At 43.4% G+C, this 18,711-nt stretch overlaps 1 protein-coding gene across 1 annotated transcript in view; it reads left to right on the top strand.

Annotated features, from left to right (window-relative positions):
- The window catches only part of LOC147606055 (beta-glucuronosyltransferase GlcAT14B-like), a 53,456-nt gene extending 40,633 nt beyond the window's left edge, over nucleotides 1-12,823 (top strand). The window contains exon 4 of the mRNA XM_086792434.1: nucleotides 11,777-12,823. Coding sequence (XP_086648560.1) covers nucleotides 11,777-12,297 — 521 coding nt within the window. The 3' untranslated portion in view covers nucleotides 12,298-12,823. The remainder of the gene's footprint in view (nucleotides 1-11,776) is intronic.
- The last annotated feature ends 5,888 nt before the right edge of the window (nucleotides 12,824-18,711 follow it).

Raw genomic sequence — 18,711 nt, 5'->3', positions numbered from 1 at the left:
AGGACACCTTTATCATCTCTAAAGGTTTTCCTGAGCCTGTCATGATTCGGGGGGATAGGAGCATTCTTGGCGTTCCTATGATTTCTCATCTCCAGGCCCTACGAGCTATGTGCAAGGGAACAACAGAAGGAGCATTAATTTATGCTCAGACAGCTTCTATCTCATCAATAACCGCCGCTGTCTCATCATCTTCAGTCTCTTTGTTAACAGATCTTCTTTCTCATTCAGACATTTTTAAGGATGATCTCCTACCCAGTATCCCACAGTTAGCAAAACCTCCTAGCAAGTTTCCCTCTTGTCTTTCCAAGACTTTTAAGGGCAAGCTAGAACAGCAGTCAGTTCTCAAACATTTGAAACATGTTCCTTATGGACACATTTTCACAGTCACCACAGACCACCAAGCACTTAAGTGGCTCCCGACGATGCCAAGTGCCCAGTGGAGTGCTCAGCACACTAGACAGGGTCAACTCTTCCAACAAGTTGGAGGAATGATTAAGTACATCCCTGGTCAGCATAACCCAGTAGCAGATGTTCTTAGTAGAAAGACCAGCATCCCGACCAGTGAGGAGTCTACCATTCTAAACATCTTTGGAAAAGACTTAGAAGATCAGTATGTCGATTCCGCAGAGTTTGGTACTCAACCCAGTTTGGTCCTCAATTTTGAGCCTGGCCATCATTCAGTTCACAGGCATGTAAGTTTAGACGAGATATCCACTTCAAGGAAGGGGATTGGGTCTCTCAGTGCATCATGAAACAAAGATTGAAACAAGTGGGCAAACATTGTCCCAAGCCTTCATTCCGTAGTTTTGGCCCTTTTCCAATAGTCAAAAAGTTAAGTGATGTCTCCATGAAGTTAAAGTTGCCTGCGAGTTGGACAATGCATGATGTTTTCCATGTTTCTTGGCTAAAACCATATATTGGTCCAGAAGTGTTTGATGTTTCAGATGAACAGCAGCCAGACGTGGTAGACGAGGCAGAAGTGATTGAGCCTGAGCAGATCCTTCTTCATCGATGGAAGCATGGTTCCGGTCAACGGATTCGTCAGTTCTATACAAAATTCCGAGATCGAGGCACCCATGAAGCCGTATGGCTCGACGAGGAGTTCTTCCAGGAGTACCCCCAGTTATTGGCGGACTACTTGGAAGCCATGAACCTGCCGCCAAGCTAATCAGGAGGGAATGTCACATGCACTCTGCACTCAGTGCATGGTGACAAGATGGCTCATCATCAGAAGTGCAGCAGTTGTACAGTTTTAGAACCCAATAGGATGATAATTGTCGTACGCCGTGACCCCATTGTACATCCTCAGTCCAGGATAAGTCAGGCATGAGCTACGTAGGTCATTCCTCAGCCTTAGCGGGTCAGTCAGTCAGTCAGTCAAGTCCCTTAACCCACTTGGAGAGAATCATTCATGCATGTAGAGTCAGTAGAAGCCTTAGGGTTTGCATCAGAAAGCACTCTGCATCCTGCATAATATGCATTCATATGCTTGTGCATCATTTAGAACATCCCCGAAGCCTTAGGGAATATACTGGGATTTATATGGTATTTTTTCCATATTTATTAGTATTTATTTAGCATTATTTGCATTATTGGGCATTTATAAATATAAACTTTATTAAATGACCAACCTCCAGTTAGTATAAATAGGCTTGCATAGAGCCTATTTTGTCATTCAGTCTTCATTGTGCTAAGAGCTCTCCTCCTCAGCCCTAGGAGCATTCTTGCCTTCAGCCCTAGACTAATCCAGCCCTTGGAGCTCATAAGCTTGCTTCTCCAGCCTTGAGAACCCTTGCTTCAGTCAGCCCTAGGCACCTGCTATCAGCCTCCAATCAGCCTGTTTTCAGCATCAAAGCAGCCCTGATTCAGTCCTCTACAGTCTCTAATTCAGCATACTGTCAAGCCTCAGTTCAACGAATCAGCCTGCAGCCAGCCTGCGTTTTCTGTCCAGCAGCAGTACATGCATGCGTTTCTGTCCAGCAGCCTTAGAACACCTGCGTTTTTCAGTTCAGCAGCTGCCTACAGGTCTGCGTTTCTGTCCACAGCAGTTTCCAGCCCTGAATCAACAGTTTGCAGCAGTTTCCAGCCCTGAATCAACAGTCTACAGCAGTTTCCAGCCCTGAATCCACAGTTTGCATCAGTATCCAGCCTTCTGTGCATCATCCATACATGCAACAGTCATCTGGTGAAGGTAACACAGCATTCATAAGTGTTTTCAGTATTCTAACATAGTGTAGAATAGTCCACCTTCTTCTTCTCTCAGCCTCAGGTGTGCAGCCATGAAAAGATGCAGGGGGGAAGAGAGCTTGAGCTCTTGCAAGCACACACACACACACTCACAAAACCCTAACAGAGAACACACACGGTGAGAGGCTGAAAATCTTCTTCTTCTCTACTCAACACTCAACACACCATATACAAGAATAAGAGTACACACTATATGAAAGGTACGCAACCAAATACATACACGGGTTCTCTATAGTGTGAACCCGACTAAATGAGCTGGCGCTATAACTATGCCAGTCTCTAGAATGGCTGTCACACAGCCTGTCATCCCACTGGCCGCATATCACCCAAGATCTCACCGACCATGCCAGTGGTGTAAGTGTGGGGCCTATCCCCCAGGCGGGTCATCAGTGTCCACCGCCTCACTAGATGAGCTCGATATCTCAACACTCCCCCTCAAGCTCAACTCCATCTCATGTACACCAAGCGAAGCCCTGAATCTGCGGAGCTTCTCTGTACCCAATGCTTTGGTGAAGATGTCAGCTACCTGATCCTCTGTGCTGACATAAACAAGGTCAAGGTCTCCTGCTAAGACCTTCTCTCTGACGAAGTGATAGTGGACCTCTATGTGCTTCGTACGAGCATGAAAGACTGGGTTCCTGGCCAACTGTATACTGCTAATGTTGTCACAAAAAATGACAACTTGTCTATCCACTGATAGATCCAAATCTGCAAGTAGCTTTCTCAACCAAGCTACCTCACATGCTGCCATAGCAGCTCCTATGTACTCGGCCTCTGTACGCGATAGAGCTACCGTAGGCTGCTTCTTGCTGCTCCAAGTCACAGCAGCACTCCCCAAAGAAAACATGAATCCACTGGTAGATCTTCTGTCTGAGATACTACCAGCCCAATCAGCATCTGTGTACCCATGTACACATATCTCTGTCCCAGTCTCATAGAATAGTCCACAATGCAAAGTAGACTTCACATACCTCAGTATGCGTCTCACTGCATCCAAATGCGGTTTCTGTGGAACCTGCATAAACTGACTCACCAATCCAACAGCATAGCTCAAATCTGGTCTGGTGATCGTCATGTAGATCAAACTTCCTACTATGCTCCTGTACATAGTAGGATCCTCCAAGATCTCTCCTGAATCTCCACTCAACTTGTCATTCTGATCTAATGGCATAGAAATAGGCTTACAGCCTGTTATACCATACTTGGACAACATGTCCAAGCCATATTGTCTCTGCAGTAATCCAATACCATGTGGTGACCTAATCACCTCAATGCCCAAGAAATATCTAAGCTCCCCTAGATCCTTCATCTCAAACTTCTGTCTAAGCAAGATCTTTACATCAAAGATCTCTGCATCATGGTCCCCCGTAATGATCAAGTCATCTACATAGATGACAACAAGCACAACCCCTCTATCACCATGTCTCACATACAATGAGAAATCTGCATTGGCTACATGAAAGCCAATAGTGACAAGATATTCAGAAATCTTGTCAGACCATGCTCTTGGTGCTTGCTTTAAGCCATACAAGGCTTTCTTCAACCTGCAAACATGCTCGGGGTGACCGACATTCTCATAACCAGGTGGCTGCAACATATACACCTCTTCTTGCAAATCCCCATGCAAGAATGCATTCTTTACATCCATCTGATGTAAAGACCATTGCTTTGACGCAGCCACTGCTATCACAACTCTCACCGTTCCCATCTTGGCAACTGGGCTGAAAGTTTCCTCATAATCAATCCCATATGTCTGCATATATCCTTTGGCTACCAATCTAGCCTTGTACCTGTTTATGCTTCCATCACTGTTATGTTTAACTTTGTACACCCACTTGCATCCAATGGCTTTCTTGCCTTCAGGCAATTGCACTAAATCCCAAGTCTCATTTCCATATAGTGCATCCATCTCCTCATCCATAGCTTTCTCCCAACACACATTTCCAACAGCCTCATCAATGCATGTGGGCTCAACAACTTGCACAACCTTTGCCATATATGTATAGTGATGTGCCACATAACCATCATAGGTAAATCTCTGCACAGGATTTCTCACTCCCCCAGATCTTCGCAGCTTTTCATTCATGGCTTCCATAGCCTTCTTTACACTAGGTGTTCTCATAGTTGGGATCCCAAGCTCCTCATCAAGGCTCATATCTGAGCCACTAGACTCTCCATTAACATGAGAATGCCCTGCAGAAATGTCAGGCATACCAAGGGACTCAACCACTTTCTCTTTTCCTTTACGTGATGTACTAATCACATTTGCAGGGCTGGTATTATGACGCAGCCTGCCACTCCATGGTCTATCAACAGACCCACTAGATGAGGACTCTCCTGGTCCACTCAAAGACTGTGATTGCTGACCTGCATTCTGTGCAATCACACTTCCACTCACATCAGCCCCAACAGCTTCTTTTCCAGTAGCATACCAGCTGCTCATCTCATCAAAGACAACATCCCTGCTTACCCTCAACTCACGTGTAGCAGGGTTATAACACCTGTATCCCTTTTGCTCAAGGGAGTATCCAATAAACACACATTTTTCAGCTTTTGGATCCAGCTTAGTTCTCAGCTCATCTGGCACATGCACATATGCAATGCATCCAAAGACTTTCAGATGAGACAAATTTGGTTTTCTGCCAGTAAACCTCTCCTCAGGAGTTACATCATGTATTGCTGCAGTTGGAGTCCTGTTCATTCTCTTCCATCAATGCTCGCGCAATCTCAGCAATGTGCCTGTTTTTCCGCTCAGCAACTCCATTTTGCTGCGGAGTGTATCTGCATGTAAACTGTCTCCGAATACCATTCTTCTTCAAAAATTCAGAGAACTCATTGGAGAAGTACTCTCCCCCTCCATCTGACCTTAGGCACTTTACATATTTCCCTGTTTGCTTTTCAACTAAAACTCTGAAATTCCGAAAGTGAGTGAATACCTCACTTTTCTCCTTCATGAAATATACCCACACTTTTCTTGTGTGGTCATGAATGAAAGTCACATAATACTTGCAGCCTCCCATAGATATGGTCTTCGTAGGATCCCATACATCTGAATGCACAACATCTAGTGCATTTCTGCTCACATATCTGTTACGTGGAAACACATGCTTTGTTTGCTTCCCAAATTGGCATGCTTCACATATTTTCTGCATACCTTCCACTTTAAATTTTGGCAGCCCTGTCACAATTCCTTTTGTCTGCATAGACTTCAATCTCTGTACATTTACATGTCCAATCCTTTTATGCCAAATGTCTGTGTCTGCAACAATTCCTGAACCATTTGCAAACATCGCAGCACTCATTTCAGGCATGTCTACATTCAACGTAAACATTCTGTCCACTCTGTTGCCTTTTGCAACCAACCTGCACTTGTCTTTGAAATCTTCAACATAACACCCATCAGGGTTAAACCGAACCTGCAAACCCTGCTCAATCATCTGGCCAACTGAAACCAGATTCTTTGTTATGTTCGGTACATGAAGTACATCTGCAAGGTACTTCACTTTCCATCCTGCATAGACAATGGCACATCTCCAATGTGGGCAATTGGATGAGCCGTGTCATCCCCTGTTTCCACAAAACCTGGTCTTTCCGGGTTTTTTATCTCCTTAAACCACTCCCCGTGACTCGTCGTGTGGTTCGAAGCGCCTGAATCCACATACCATACATTATCTTTTTGTGCTGCATCAACATTTTCAGACATGGCATTCACTACATGCTGCATAACAAACAACCTTTCATTATCCTCATTATTTCTGCTCGAGGATGCATAGTTGTTTTGCTGCACTTTCCCATTTTGCATGTCAGCCTGCTTCTTATAACATTCTGCCTGCACATGTCCAGGCTTACCACAATAATAGCATTCACGTGTATCATTATATTGCCTTTGCCAATTTCCACGGCCTCTTTGACTCCCCCTGCCTCTGAATTTGCCTCTTCCACCTGCGTGTTGTTGTTGTTGTTGTTGATTCTGGGACTGTTGTTGCTGCTGCTGCTGCTGCTGCTGCTGCTGACCATAATTCTGATTACCTGTTCGGCCATCTCCTTGACCGCGTCCACGGTCTCCTCTACCTCGTCCTCTTCCTGAACTCGTGTAGAACGCCTGTTGCTCTGAACTGTTTTTGCTTTGTGAAGACTGTTGGTCTTCACCCAGGCTCTTCTCTTCGATAATCAGCATAGACACCAAATCTGTAAAGTTGGGAATGTTTTCCCGAGTCTGAATAGACGTCTTGAACGCCTTGTATTGTGGCCCGAGACCACATAGACAGACTTCCACCTTGTCATCATCATCTACTGACACACCAATAGATGCAAGGGATTCCACAATACCCTTTATCTTCAGCGCATAGTCATTCACAGACATGCTCTTTTTCTCCACAGTATGAAGTTCATTTTTCAACTGTATCTTACGTGCCTTGGTATTTGTTTCATAGAGCTTTACCAAGGTGTCCCACGTCTCCTTAGGGGACTTGGCATCCTGAATGTGCCCAATCATGGTGTCTTGTATACTAATGGAGAGCCAATACATAACCTTCCTGGCTCCTTGGTTCCAGTCTTTAAACTCTTTCACATCTGCAACAGTCGGATTTATATCCGGTATCTCCGGTGCCTCTTCATGCTCACCTTCTATGTAGTCCCAATAGCCTTTTTCCATCAGGAAGTTCGTCAACCTGAACCTCCAAGCATGGAAGTTATTCTTATCCAGCTTCTCAGCCACAATCTGTGTTATGCCATCATTAGACATCTTGCCAAACACACAATTTTACTAGAAACTGCACTTTGGTTTTTCCTGCACAAATGCTGTATTTTCTGCAGCGGTACTGTAGTACTCTCAAATGTCACAACCAATGACTTCAATGTACATACATACACCCAATGGCAACTGAAGACCTCTTTGCAGCATCCACAGTGTCTGCACAGTCAATCTGTCTTCCTGCAGTTCTTAAAACAGAGTGCTGCAGAGAATCGATGACTTACCCGCAGTGCTCGAAATCGCCTGCTTTCTGAAAAACGGAGGTCCAGACGCGCCCGAAACGCGTTTTCGGCCCGAAAATCTCAATCCGATAGGACTAGAATAGTTGCCCTATAGCTTTACTCCCGCGAAGAAAGCTCCTCAATCAGAGACCGTTTGCCGGTGCCTCCCGTAGAGCTCCTGACAAGGGTGTAGTCACCAACACAATAGGGAAGAGTAGTTGAAGCTCTTACCCTCGTACGGCTTCCTGTGGTTCTCTTGCTTACAGCTCAGCCCTTAGCACGAACCAGGCTCTGATACCATGAAAAGATGCAGGGGGGAAGAGAGCTTGAGCTCTTGCAAGCACACACACACACTCACAAAACCCTAACAGAGAACACACACGGTGAGAGGCTGAAAATCTTCTTCTTCTCTACTCAACACTCAACACACCATATACAAGAATAAGAGTACACACTATATGAAAGGTACTCAACCAAATACATACACGGGTTCTCTATAGTGTGAACCCGACTAAATGAGCTGGCGCTATAACTATGCCAGTCTCTAGAATGGCTGTCACACAGCCTGTCATCCCACTGGCCGCATATCACCCAAGATCTCACCGACCATGCCAGTGGTGTAAGTGTGGGGCCTATCCCCCAGGCGGGTCATCAGTGTCCACCGCCTCACTAGATGAGCTCGATATCTCAACAAGCCCTTCCTCATGCCCTTGGGAAGAGTGCATAGGCTCGAGATCAGGTCATCGAGGTGTTTCTACAGCAGTGTACAGATCAACCACTCTCCGATCCTCCGAGATCTTGCGTTTGGCTTATCTACAGTCCACAGTCATTCTCTCTAAAGAAATAAAGCAAATACTATCTCGTTATCGGGATAGGGGGCTCTTCAGTGGGTAATTCGGGACCCAATCTGGTGTACAGTTCTCATATCTCTCTCTCTCATCTCTTTAAAGTTTGAAGTATTGAAATGGATTGCTAAACTCACGAAACTCAGGATACAGAAGACGGTGTGAGCATTTGTGTGACAGGATCTTCCAATACAAAGACTTCTGCTGCATATCACACATACGTTCTCGATCAAGCTCACGTTGGTGTTCCCGAGCGGCGAGTTCAGCCTGACACCGGTCTTCGTCGATCTTGCGTTGGGCTTCCTCATAGTCCCATCTTTCTTCTTTTTCTCTTTTCCTTCGGGCCTCGTCCTCTGTCCTTTGTTGTTGTTCCATCTGAAAGAAGAGGGAGATGTAGTCGGGTGCTGCTGGAGGTGTAGAAGGACGTGCTGCTGCTGCCTCCAAGTGTTGGAGACGCTCCATGAGTAGCTGGTTCTGAGCTCTAAGAAGAGCTATGGTGTCTGCTGTAGGCGGAAGAACAAGGTCTCCTTCGGGGGAGACGTCTTCCGGCTGATGAGTACTCTCTCCTGTAGACATGATGCTGAAGTCGGTGGTCGTGCCGGAACGCAATCTAACCATCCAAGGATGCCCCCACGCTAGGATACGGTGTGTGTGGACAATCTGAATCTGATACCAATGTGATATGCAGCGGAAGTTTTTGTATTGGAAGATCCTGTCAGACAAATGCTCACACCGTCTTTTGTATCTTGAGTTTCGTGAGTTTAGCAATCCATTTCAATACTTCAAACTTTAAAGAGATGAGAGAGAGAGATATGAGAACTGTACACCAGATTGGGTCTCGAATTACCCACACTGAAGGCTCCCCTATCCCGATAACGAGATAATATTTGCTTTATTTCTTTAGAGAGAATGACTGTGGACTGTAGATAAGCCAAATGCAAGATCTCGGAGGATCGGAGAGTGGCTGATCTGTACACTGCTGTAGAAACACCTCGATGACCTGATCTCGAACCTATGCACTCTTAAAAAGAGTGGCTGATCTGGACACTGCTGTAGAAACACCTCGATGACCTGATCTCGAGCCTATGCACTCTTCCCAAGCGCATGAGGAAGGGTTGCACACCTGAGGCTGAGAGAAGAGGAAGGTGGACTGTTCTACACTATGTTAGAATGCTGAGAACACTTATGAATGCTGTGTTACCTTCACCAGATGACTGCTGCATGTATGGATGATGCACAGAAGGCTAGATACTGATGCAAACTGTGGATTCAGGGCTGGAAACTGCTGTAGACTGTTGATTCAAAGCTGAAAACTGCTGCAAACTGTTGATTCAGGGCTGGAAACTGCCGTGGACAGAAACGCAGACCTGTAGGAAGCTGCTGAACTGAAAAACGCAGGTGTTCTGAGGCTGCTGGACAGAAACGCAGAGGTCCTGAGGCTGCTGGACAGAAACGCATGCATGTACTGCTGCTGGACAGAAAATGCAGGCTGATTGCTGGCGTTGAACTGAGGCTTGACAGTATGCTGAATTAGAGACTGTAGAGGACTGAACCAGGGCTGCTTTGATGCTGAAAACAGGCTGATTGGAGGCTGATAGCAGGCGCCTAGGGCTGACTGAAGCAAGGGTTCTCAAGGCTGGAGAAGCAAGCTTATGAGCTCCAAGGGCTGGATTAGTCTAGGGCTGAAGGCAGGAATGCTCCTAGGGCTGAGGAGGAGAGCTCTTAGCACAATGAAGACTGAATGAGAAACTAAGCTCTATGCAAGCCTATTTATACTAAATGGAGGTTGGTCATTTAATAAAGTTTTATATTTATAAATGCCCAATAATGCAAATAATGCTAAATAAATACTAATAAATATGGAAAAAATACGAGATAAATCCCAGTAAATTTCCTAAGGCTTCGGGGATGTTCTAAATGATGCACAGGCATGTGAATGCAGATTATGCAGGATGCAGAGTGCTTTCTGATGCAAACCCTAAGGCTTCTACTGACTCTACATGCATGAATGATTCTCTCCAAGTGGGTTAAGGGACTTGACTGACTGACTGACCCACTAAGGCTGAGGAATGACCTACGTAGCTCGTGCTTGACTTATCCTGGACTGAGGATGTACAATGGGGTCACGGCGTACGACAATTATCATCCTATTGGGTTCTAAAACTATACAATTGTTGCACTTCTGATGATGAGCCATCTTGTCACCATGCACTGAGTGCAGAGTGCATGTGACAGCCGCTTGGCTTTCTGGTACAACCGACTGGTCCTATAGGCAGCCGATAGCACCTTCCATGCTTTCCAATGCCAATTGAAGCCCTGGCTTCAAGTCCAAGCTACTACCTCATTTGCACCTTGTGCTCAAAATCCTAACTCTATCTGGTTCATACTCTTTATCTGGCTGCCTCTTCTGGACCAGCACCTGAGAATTTCCATGGCATCTTTCATGCACATGACATGGAGCTTATTCATGCAGATCTTGCAGGACCTATGGAGGTTGAGTCTCTTGGCGGGGCTTCATGTTTTCTTCTTCTTGTGGATGATTTCACTCGTAAAGTCTAGGTATGTTTTCTGGCTCGCAAGTCAGATGCTTTTGCCAGTTTCTGGACTTGGATTGAAATGGTGGAAAAAATCAGTTTGGGGTTTTATTTCTCTGGATTGATAACGGTGGCGAGTTTGTACCATTTGATGACTTCCTTGCTTCGAAGGGCATTCATCGACAGACTACTGTTCCTTACACTCCTCAGCAGAATGGAGTTGTGGAACGGAAGAACTGGATTGTGAAAGAGATGGCTCGTGCGCTTTGTTGCATCATGCAGGTCTCCCTCCTGCTTTCTGGGGTGAAGTTGTGGCTATCTCAGTTTATCTCATTAACCGCTCTCTCACAAAAGCGGTTGAGGGGATGACTCCGAAGGGAGGCTTTTACAGGCCACAAGCCTTCTGGTTCTCATCTTCATGTTTTTGGTTGTGTTGCTTATGTGCATGTTCCAGATAAGAAAAGGACCACACTCGCACCGAAGTCAAAGAGGATTCTTCTTCACGCTTAGAGAGGAAGGCCGGCCTACCTCGGTGGGTTCAGCAACTCTTTAGAGATTCTGGTCTCACTGATGCATCCATAACCATATAGAAAAGACCAACTCTTTGAGCCTAACATGGAAGTTGATTTGAGCGTGCATAGCCAAGGGAGTACAGGTGGACAGGTGGATGCAGGTTCCACTCAGAGATTCTTTAGGGGTGCATCTTTATTTCTGGATGAGGGGGTAGCTGTTCTAATGTTCTGGCTGGAAGGAGACAGCCGCCCAGATTCTGAATGGGTAGTTATCCTCTAGCCTAATGTTCTAGTGCCCCAGATTCTGAATGGGTAGTTATCCTCTAGCCTAATGTCCTAGCTGGAAGGAGACAGACACCCAGATTCTGAATGGGTAGTTATCCTCTCCGACCTTACAAAAAAAGAGGGGAAATTATCATACATTGTGAAATGCATGTAGGGGATGCTCTCTACTTTATCCCAGCCACTCCAGGGGATACCAAGGGGGAAGCAAATAGCTATCAAGAGAGTGAGGGGTGGTTAGAGGTTGGGAATTCGCATACACGCACACCCACATGCACTGATGGTCTCGTTTACGGTTTTTTCTGTTGCAATGCATGCCTATAAGTTTTTTTCCTCAAAGGTGGTCTTTTAATTCTGAGCATTAGTTCTGTTTGCTTTACAGGGTCAGCTTGGGTGGTTTTGACACGGAGTTTTATTGAATATTGTATCTGGGGTTGGGATAACCTCCCCCGAACAGTTTTAATGTACTATGCAAATGTTGTATCGTCACCTGAAGGCTACTTCCACACTGTTATCTGCAATGCAAGAGAGTACAGAAATACTACGGTCAATCATGACTTGCATTACATTGCATGGGATACCCCACCCAAGCAGCACCCACTCTCCTTGAGTTTAAAAGACTTTGGTAAAATGAAGAACAGTGGTGCTCCATTTGCAAGGAAATTTGAGAGGGATGATCCAGTGCTTGATAAGATTGACAGAGAACTTCTTGGACGTCGCCATGACCATTTCACACCTGGTGGTTGGTGTGTTGGTAGCAATGCAGACAATGGAGATCCCTGTGCAGAGAGAGGAGATCCTAATGTGCTCAAACCTGGGCCTGGGGCCAAGAGATTTGAAGGGCTGACCTTGAAGCTTCTGGCACCTGAGTCCTTCCGAGCAAATCAGTGCAGTTCCAGTTGACATTTACATGAAGGGGTTGTACAGTTATTAGCAGGCTCCTGTCATGCTAATTTGTGTTGAGAGTTGTGGATTAAGGCAGATGGAAATGCCAACGTGATGTTTTCCCAAAACTGTAGGTCCCAAGTGTTGCCATGGCAACGATAACAACACCACTTGCTCGGTCAACGGAGTGCCTACCTCCATGAAGAAGAGAGAATATAGAAGAAATATGGGTATCTTTGAATTTAATTTTGTCCCTTCGATGCAGAGAATAAGGTAACACTTCATTCTTTAGAGCAGATAAAATGCCAGGTGATGGTCCTACTTGCTCTTTTGAAGTAGAGTGATGTAGAGTGGCACTTGACAAGTGCAGTATAGAGTGATGATACACAAGGAGAAAGCAGCATCTCTTCTCTCTCTCTCTCTCTCTCTCTCTCCCTCTTGTATCCTCTTTTCATTCTTTTTTGCAAATGGGCTACAGGAATTTTCAACTGTATCCACTTTTCTTGTCAACTCTACTAAAACTAACTAGCTCGATTTCCTTTTCTAATGGAGTGATATACACGTAAGTGATTTTTCTCTTTTGAAAGAGAGAGTGGTCATCCCGTAGTAGTTAAATGTTTCTTCTCCTTATTAATAGAATGGCATGAATAGGTTTTCAAAAAGTTAAAAATTATGAATGCATTTATTTTTTTTAATTCTTTGAAATTTCCTAAGCCTGCATACTATGGGAAATTTCTTAAATTATATTTAACCTTACAGGTCCTATTTGCTGTACAAAATCCTATGTTCTGGTCTTCAACTCGAGTCATGTGGATCTTAGAAGGACTCCTTCACACGTGTGCACACACACACACACAGTTTATTAATGTCCACTGAAGACCCAATGGGTGTATGTGACCAAAAATATGATACTTATGATCCATGTGTAAATTCACGTCCTAGAACATTAAACAAGAAAGGCCTATCTACCAATTGAAATAGGCCCATGTACTATGTGGTTGGTCTGGTCAGTTGGGGAGTGAGCAGTGCAGGTTTCTCTTTCCAGAATATAGTCTCTTTTTGAGTTTTGCTTTATCGTGGTTGAAATAGACGTTCTCTAGACTTAATCTTTGTCGTGTCCCATGGTCTTGTTCTTGCGAGTCTGCGAAAACTCCTTGAGCCTGTTTTATCTCTTCTTGCCCTAGCTGTCTAAAAAGTTCCTTTAAAAAAATGCCACCATTGTTATCGTTTTCTCTTTCTTGGATATTGATAGCAGGGAGAGGTAGTGTACTAACTTTGTATTTCAGATTCTTATAAGCTTGGAACAACTCATTGAGTTGTTGGCTTGATCCACTTTAGTCTACAGTAGCTGTTTTGTATCGTCGTATCTCTCCCGGGTATCTTGCAGCACTTGTTGGCTTTCCCGTCCTCTACATACTGGACTCTCTTCTCTGCATCTTCTTTGGCCACCGTGGCCGCTGCTAGTTGAAGCTGCAGGACCTGTCTGTCCGTTACGGACTCAGTGAGGTTCTTGGCCAGTGTGTGTTCAGGGCAACCACGTTGCTTGTAATGATGGCTTCCTCCCTGTAGTAGTCATCTGTTCTCAGTTGATCGACGAGGGCAATATGAGAAATTTCTCTCACAACAGCATGTTACATCTTTAAGTTTAGGCTAGACAACTTCGTGATTCTTGTTATGTAAAAGGGTCAGGTGCTGTACAACTTCTGATACTTGTTCTATAAAAGGGTGTGTACTTAGCTCACGTGACGTGTGGAGTATAAGTCACGCTGTCCCTAGGCATCTTTCTTTCCCCTTTTTCTTATCCTTCTTGGTCTTGTTTTCTGCCTATTCTGGGGCTTCTTCTTTGGCTTTAGCTGCTTTTGGTTCTGATTTGCTTATCCTCTTTTCCTTTTCTTTAGCCTTTTGGCCTTCTCTGTTTTGCCTTCTGTTCCTTGCCTTGTTCCTAGGTTTTCTTCTCGAGGGACTCCTGCTTTGTCCCTTTGGCTGTTCTCTGGCTTTCACAAGGTGGGTTTCTCCTACCCGTCTCCTGTTTCTCAGCTCTTCTTCCCTTTCTCTTAAGCTTTCTGGATTTGCCCGTGGCTCTTGCTCTTGTCGTTTTCTTTTAGCTGCTGGTGTGTTGGCTTTTCAGTTGTAATTGCTGGGATCTCTCTTGTTTCAGCTGTCGGTTCCTCTCCTTCCATATCTTTTGGCTGCTTTGTTAGCTTGTCCAGATGCAAGTAGCTTGCTAGTTTTTCATGGCTTCTTTCTTCATTCTGCTTCTTTCTTTGTTCCTTAAGATGTCTAGCAATATCCTCTGCCTCTCATTGCTTCTCTTTAGGAGTCTTTTCCTATTGCTTGGTGTCACATGAACTCTTTAATCCAGTGCCACATAGACATAATCGTTCCTTGCAGTCGACGTAGAGGCAAAATTAGAGGTCATATAGGGCAGTTTGGAGAGAGAGAGAGAGGGGATTATAACTTGGATAGTGATGTTGGCATGCATGATGCCATGATGCTTTTCAAGTAGAAGGTTAAGATGAAAGTGTCCTTGTTTATTAGTAAAAAACTATGAGCAATATTAAAAATATGAGATATTTTGGGTATAATCATTCCATTTTGACACATATGTAAGGAAGGGGAGTCCATTAAAGGAGGTGCATATTTCACATGCTTGAATGAGTTTTAAACTAAAAAATAATGTGATATTTTTATCTCTCCTCTCTCTTGAACCAAACCAAATCAAAAGAGAATCAAACCGAATCAAAAAGGAACCAAACTAGGTCCAAATCTAGTCCAAATTCAATCAAACTAAAATTAAAAAATTCTAGAAATCAGTTAGCTTTGGTTAGAGCCTCCCTCTCCTATAAATAGAACATGAATCCTTTGAAAAAAAGGAGGAGAATTTTACTATTCTAGAACTATGCTGAAATAATGCTAATATTTACTATTCTCTAAAATTCTCTCCAATTTGTAAGAAATTGGAGCTTCCCTCTTTCTTCAATCTCCATTGGTGGCTCCTTCAATATACTAAACCAATTGATTGGTTGGGGGCCTCTACCGTGAACAAAGAATCAAGCAATTTGTAAGGTAAGTGGTGAATTTCTTATATTTGGTCTATGCGAGTACACAACCAATCAAGCAACCAATCCAACAATGGTCAATCTAAGATTGAAAGTCTGGTTGGAGTTGGATAAATTCATTAAACTCCTAAGAATATGCCTAGAGAAGAAGGTGACTATGTGGAAGATTATAAAAAGGTCATCGATAGTCTCGTAACAACAATTGTGGAGACATGGGGATCAAAGGATATCTCATATTATTTAGTAAGTTTCTATGATAAAATATACAATTCGATAGAAATCTAAGACCTATTACTTATATGAATTCTTTATTTTTGTGAAGGGGGATCAAAGGACATCTCATATTATTTAGTAAGTTTCTGTGATAAAATATACGATTCGATAGAAATCTAAGACGTATTACTTACATGAATTCTTTATTTTTGTGAAGCACATTCTATTTGCACATGAACCATATTTTGTGAAGAAAGTGGAGTCACTAGCTGTTTTGAAATACTCGAGGATGGAGAAGTCACATTATCAAGCACGGATTGCATACTTGGCATGGTGGTGGCAAAACAAGAAGCAACTCATTATGTGAACTATTTAATCAGTTCTATAGGTGTGTAGGCCAAAGGATTAAGGCACCAACTGCGTATTTGTAGTTAAAAGGTACTATTTTGGTGGAGAAAATGTGTGGTTTTGCACTAAAATATCAAAATTCAATACTCTCTATTTAGTATTAAAAATTGCTATTTTAGGTAGTGTGTGTAAATAATAATTTTGAAGGCTTCTCCTCCTCATTTTATAAGATTTGTATGTTAGAACTAAGGACACAAGGAAAGTTGAGCCTAGAGATGTGATTACTACACACCTCAAGGCTCGACAATCTTCCCTCTTTGTAGAGCCTCTACTATACACGTAGAGGCTCTACAAAGAGGGAAGATTGCAAAAGAAGATGAAAGAGAGAGTATTACATGAGAAAAAAGAAAGAGAGTAGTTTTGATGGACAAGAAGAGAGACCCACTGATCTACCACCTCCTTAGCAACAAGGAGAGGAGGAGAGACATGTAGACCTTTCACCAGGTCACCCATGGACTCTTCAATGAGCCCGTTCGAGAGTTGCAAGATGCTGGAGCACAAGCTCAAGCCGAACTATATCTTGCAGCACATGGTGATGTGTTTGAAGGGTTGGAGGACATACACAACTTAAAGTTTGCTCCGCCTACAAAGCTTATGGCAAAAAAGCCGTTGATCACAAGAAAAGATGGCAATACCCTTCTCCAAAGGTCTATACCTACAAACCTAAATCTCCAAAAACAAAGAAGGAGAGCCACAACAATAGGAGGATTTTGCAGTCCCCCCCAAGGCAAGAGCAAGAAAGCGAAACCACAAGAGCAACTACAAAAGCAACTTCTACAAACAAAGAGTCTCCTCATCAACATTAGCTAGTGCAAGGCCAAGGAATACATGAGCCTCCACAAGAGACTATGTCCCTAAGAAAGGACGACCAAAGTGGAGCACAACGGGAAGAACTACCTTCACAGAGAGAAAGAAGTCTCTCTTTCATGTGGATAAAGAGGAAGTCGACACAACAGAAGAAATAAAAGCAACCAATACACCAAGAGAGGCCTCCACCACCTCCACCATTGCCCAAGAAAGTCTCTCAAAAAGATCAGAAGAATCATACAAAACCTCCATAGCAGAGAGCAAAAGAAGAAGAAGAAGCAACTAGGCCACCATCTAGGCCTTTGGAAAAGGAGAGCTTCAATAAGAAGCCAAAGATTTCAATTAAAGTACAGCCACCAACACCCCTAGAATTTAAGAAGCAGCGAAGGACCAATCCTTGTGTGAAAGCGCTTAGGGAAATAAGAACAATGTAGAAAACTTATCTTTAAGAATGTCCGCATTTAAATCCTGGACATAAGAACAATGCATAAAACTTTTCATCAGGTATGTCAGAAAGAACCTTTTCGATATGTGGTTCGTGAAATAGCTCAAGAATATATATAGTCTTGGGATAAAGTACACTACAGGCTATGCAAGAAGCTATAGAGCAAGCCTTTTGAAGACACCAACCTATGTGCTATAGATAAGTTTTTTTATCACTTCATCGTAAATTTACTTTATAACCCTGTGATTTTAATGGAAGCATTGAAATTGATTTGGTCTCTTAAAAAAACTATATTTGTATACATTTGATTTGATATGAAGTACAATTCAAGGTTGCACCCTTTGAGGGGGACCAATGACTTAAGCTACCACGTTCCTAGCCTACCCGGTATGACCAAGGTTGTGTTGGTGAAGTAGGGAGTAATTTATTGTTTTCTATTAATTTTCTTGATATAATAACATCAGGTTCTGTAGAGTCACCCACGTCAAACCATATCAAAAACAAAGTGCACACACCCTGAACCAACACAACGTGACGAGAGCTAGTCTAGCAAAGAACAACATCAGGTTCTGTAGAGTCACCCACGTCAAACCATATCAAAAACAAAGTGCACACACCTTGAACCAACACAACGTGACGAGAGCCAATCTGGCAACTCCCAAATGCATCTCTCGTGCCTCCTTTTCAAGAATTGAATTTATCAAGCTCAATAGCTTTGTGTACATACAAAACAAAACAATTTAGAAACCAAAATAACAAAGAATTTATTCAGGAAAAAGAAAAAGAAAACTAAAACTAAAATAAATGGCTTACCATTCTATCTATTGGACTATTTTATCTCCAGCATTCATCCCATTTATTGTAGCATTTATGCAGCATATTTGTTTGATGTATTTTGTGGGTATTTTTTTCCCCATATTTTTGGGCACTTTTCACCAGTCATGGGTTTCTTCTAGTGGCCAACTTGGCTATTTGTGATGTATATAAGAACAGGCTTTTTGCCATTTAATTCATTCATCATTTTTCTCAAGTGTTGGATCATTGTTGGCTACTCCAAGTCTCTCCTTTGCTTTTGCTTGTTGCCTTTAAACATTCTCTTATGGTATAAGAGCGATGTGTTTTCAAGTCCTTGCTTCTACACTCTACAGGAAGACTATCAGCCAACATTATCTTTTTTCTAGCCCTCCCTCCTTACAAAGAAGGCAAATTTTTAACACAAATTTTTTGTTTCCCTAATTTTTGTATTTTGTTCCTACCCCAGGCTAATGGTAGCACTATGCACAAGCTCCATTAGCCTCTCCCTCCCTTACTTCATTAGCATTGTGCACCTTCTCTCCCTCCCTTACTTCATCATGCATCAGGTTGGCCCTCATCTTCACTCGTATACATTGATCTCTAGAAGGAGTACAATTCTCTACGCCGTTCTTTCACCTCACCTAGCATCTAGGGAGGAGTGGGCAAAGGCCTAGGGTACCTACTTGCAGCCTTTCTATTGTAGAT

This window comes from Cibotium barometz, chromosome 58 (genome assembly GCF_041138505.1).
Source record: "Cibotium barometz isolate CiBa-2024 chromosome 58, ASM4113850v1, whole genome shotgun sequence".
Classification (NCBI taxonomy): Eukaryota; Viridiplantae; Streptophyta; class Polypodiopsida; order Cyatheales; family Cibotiaceae; genus Cibotium; species Cibotium barometz.
The sequence above is the reverse complement of the archived record's forward strand: the minus strand, read 5'-3'. Positions and strand labels throughout refer to the sequence as shown.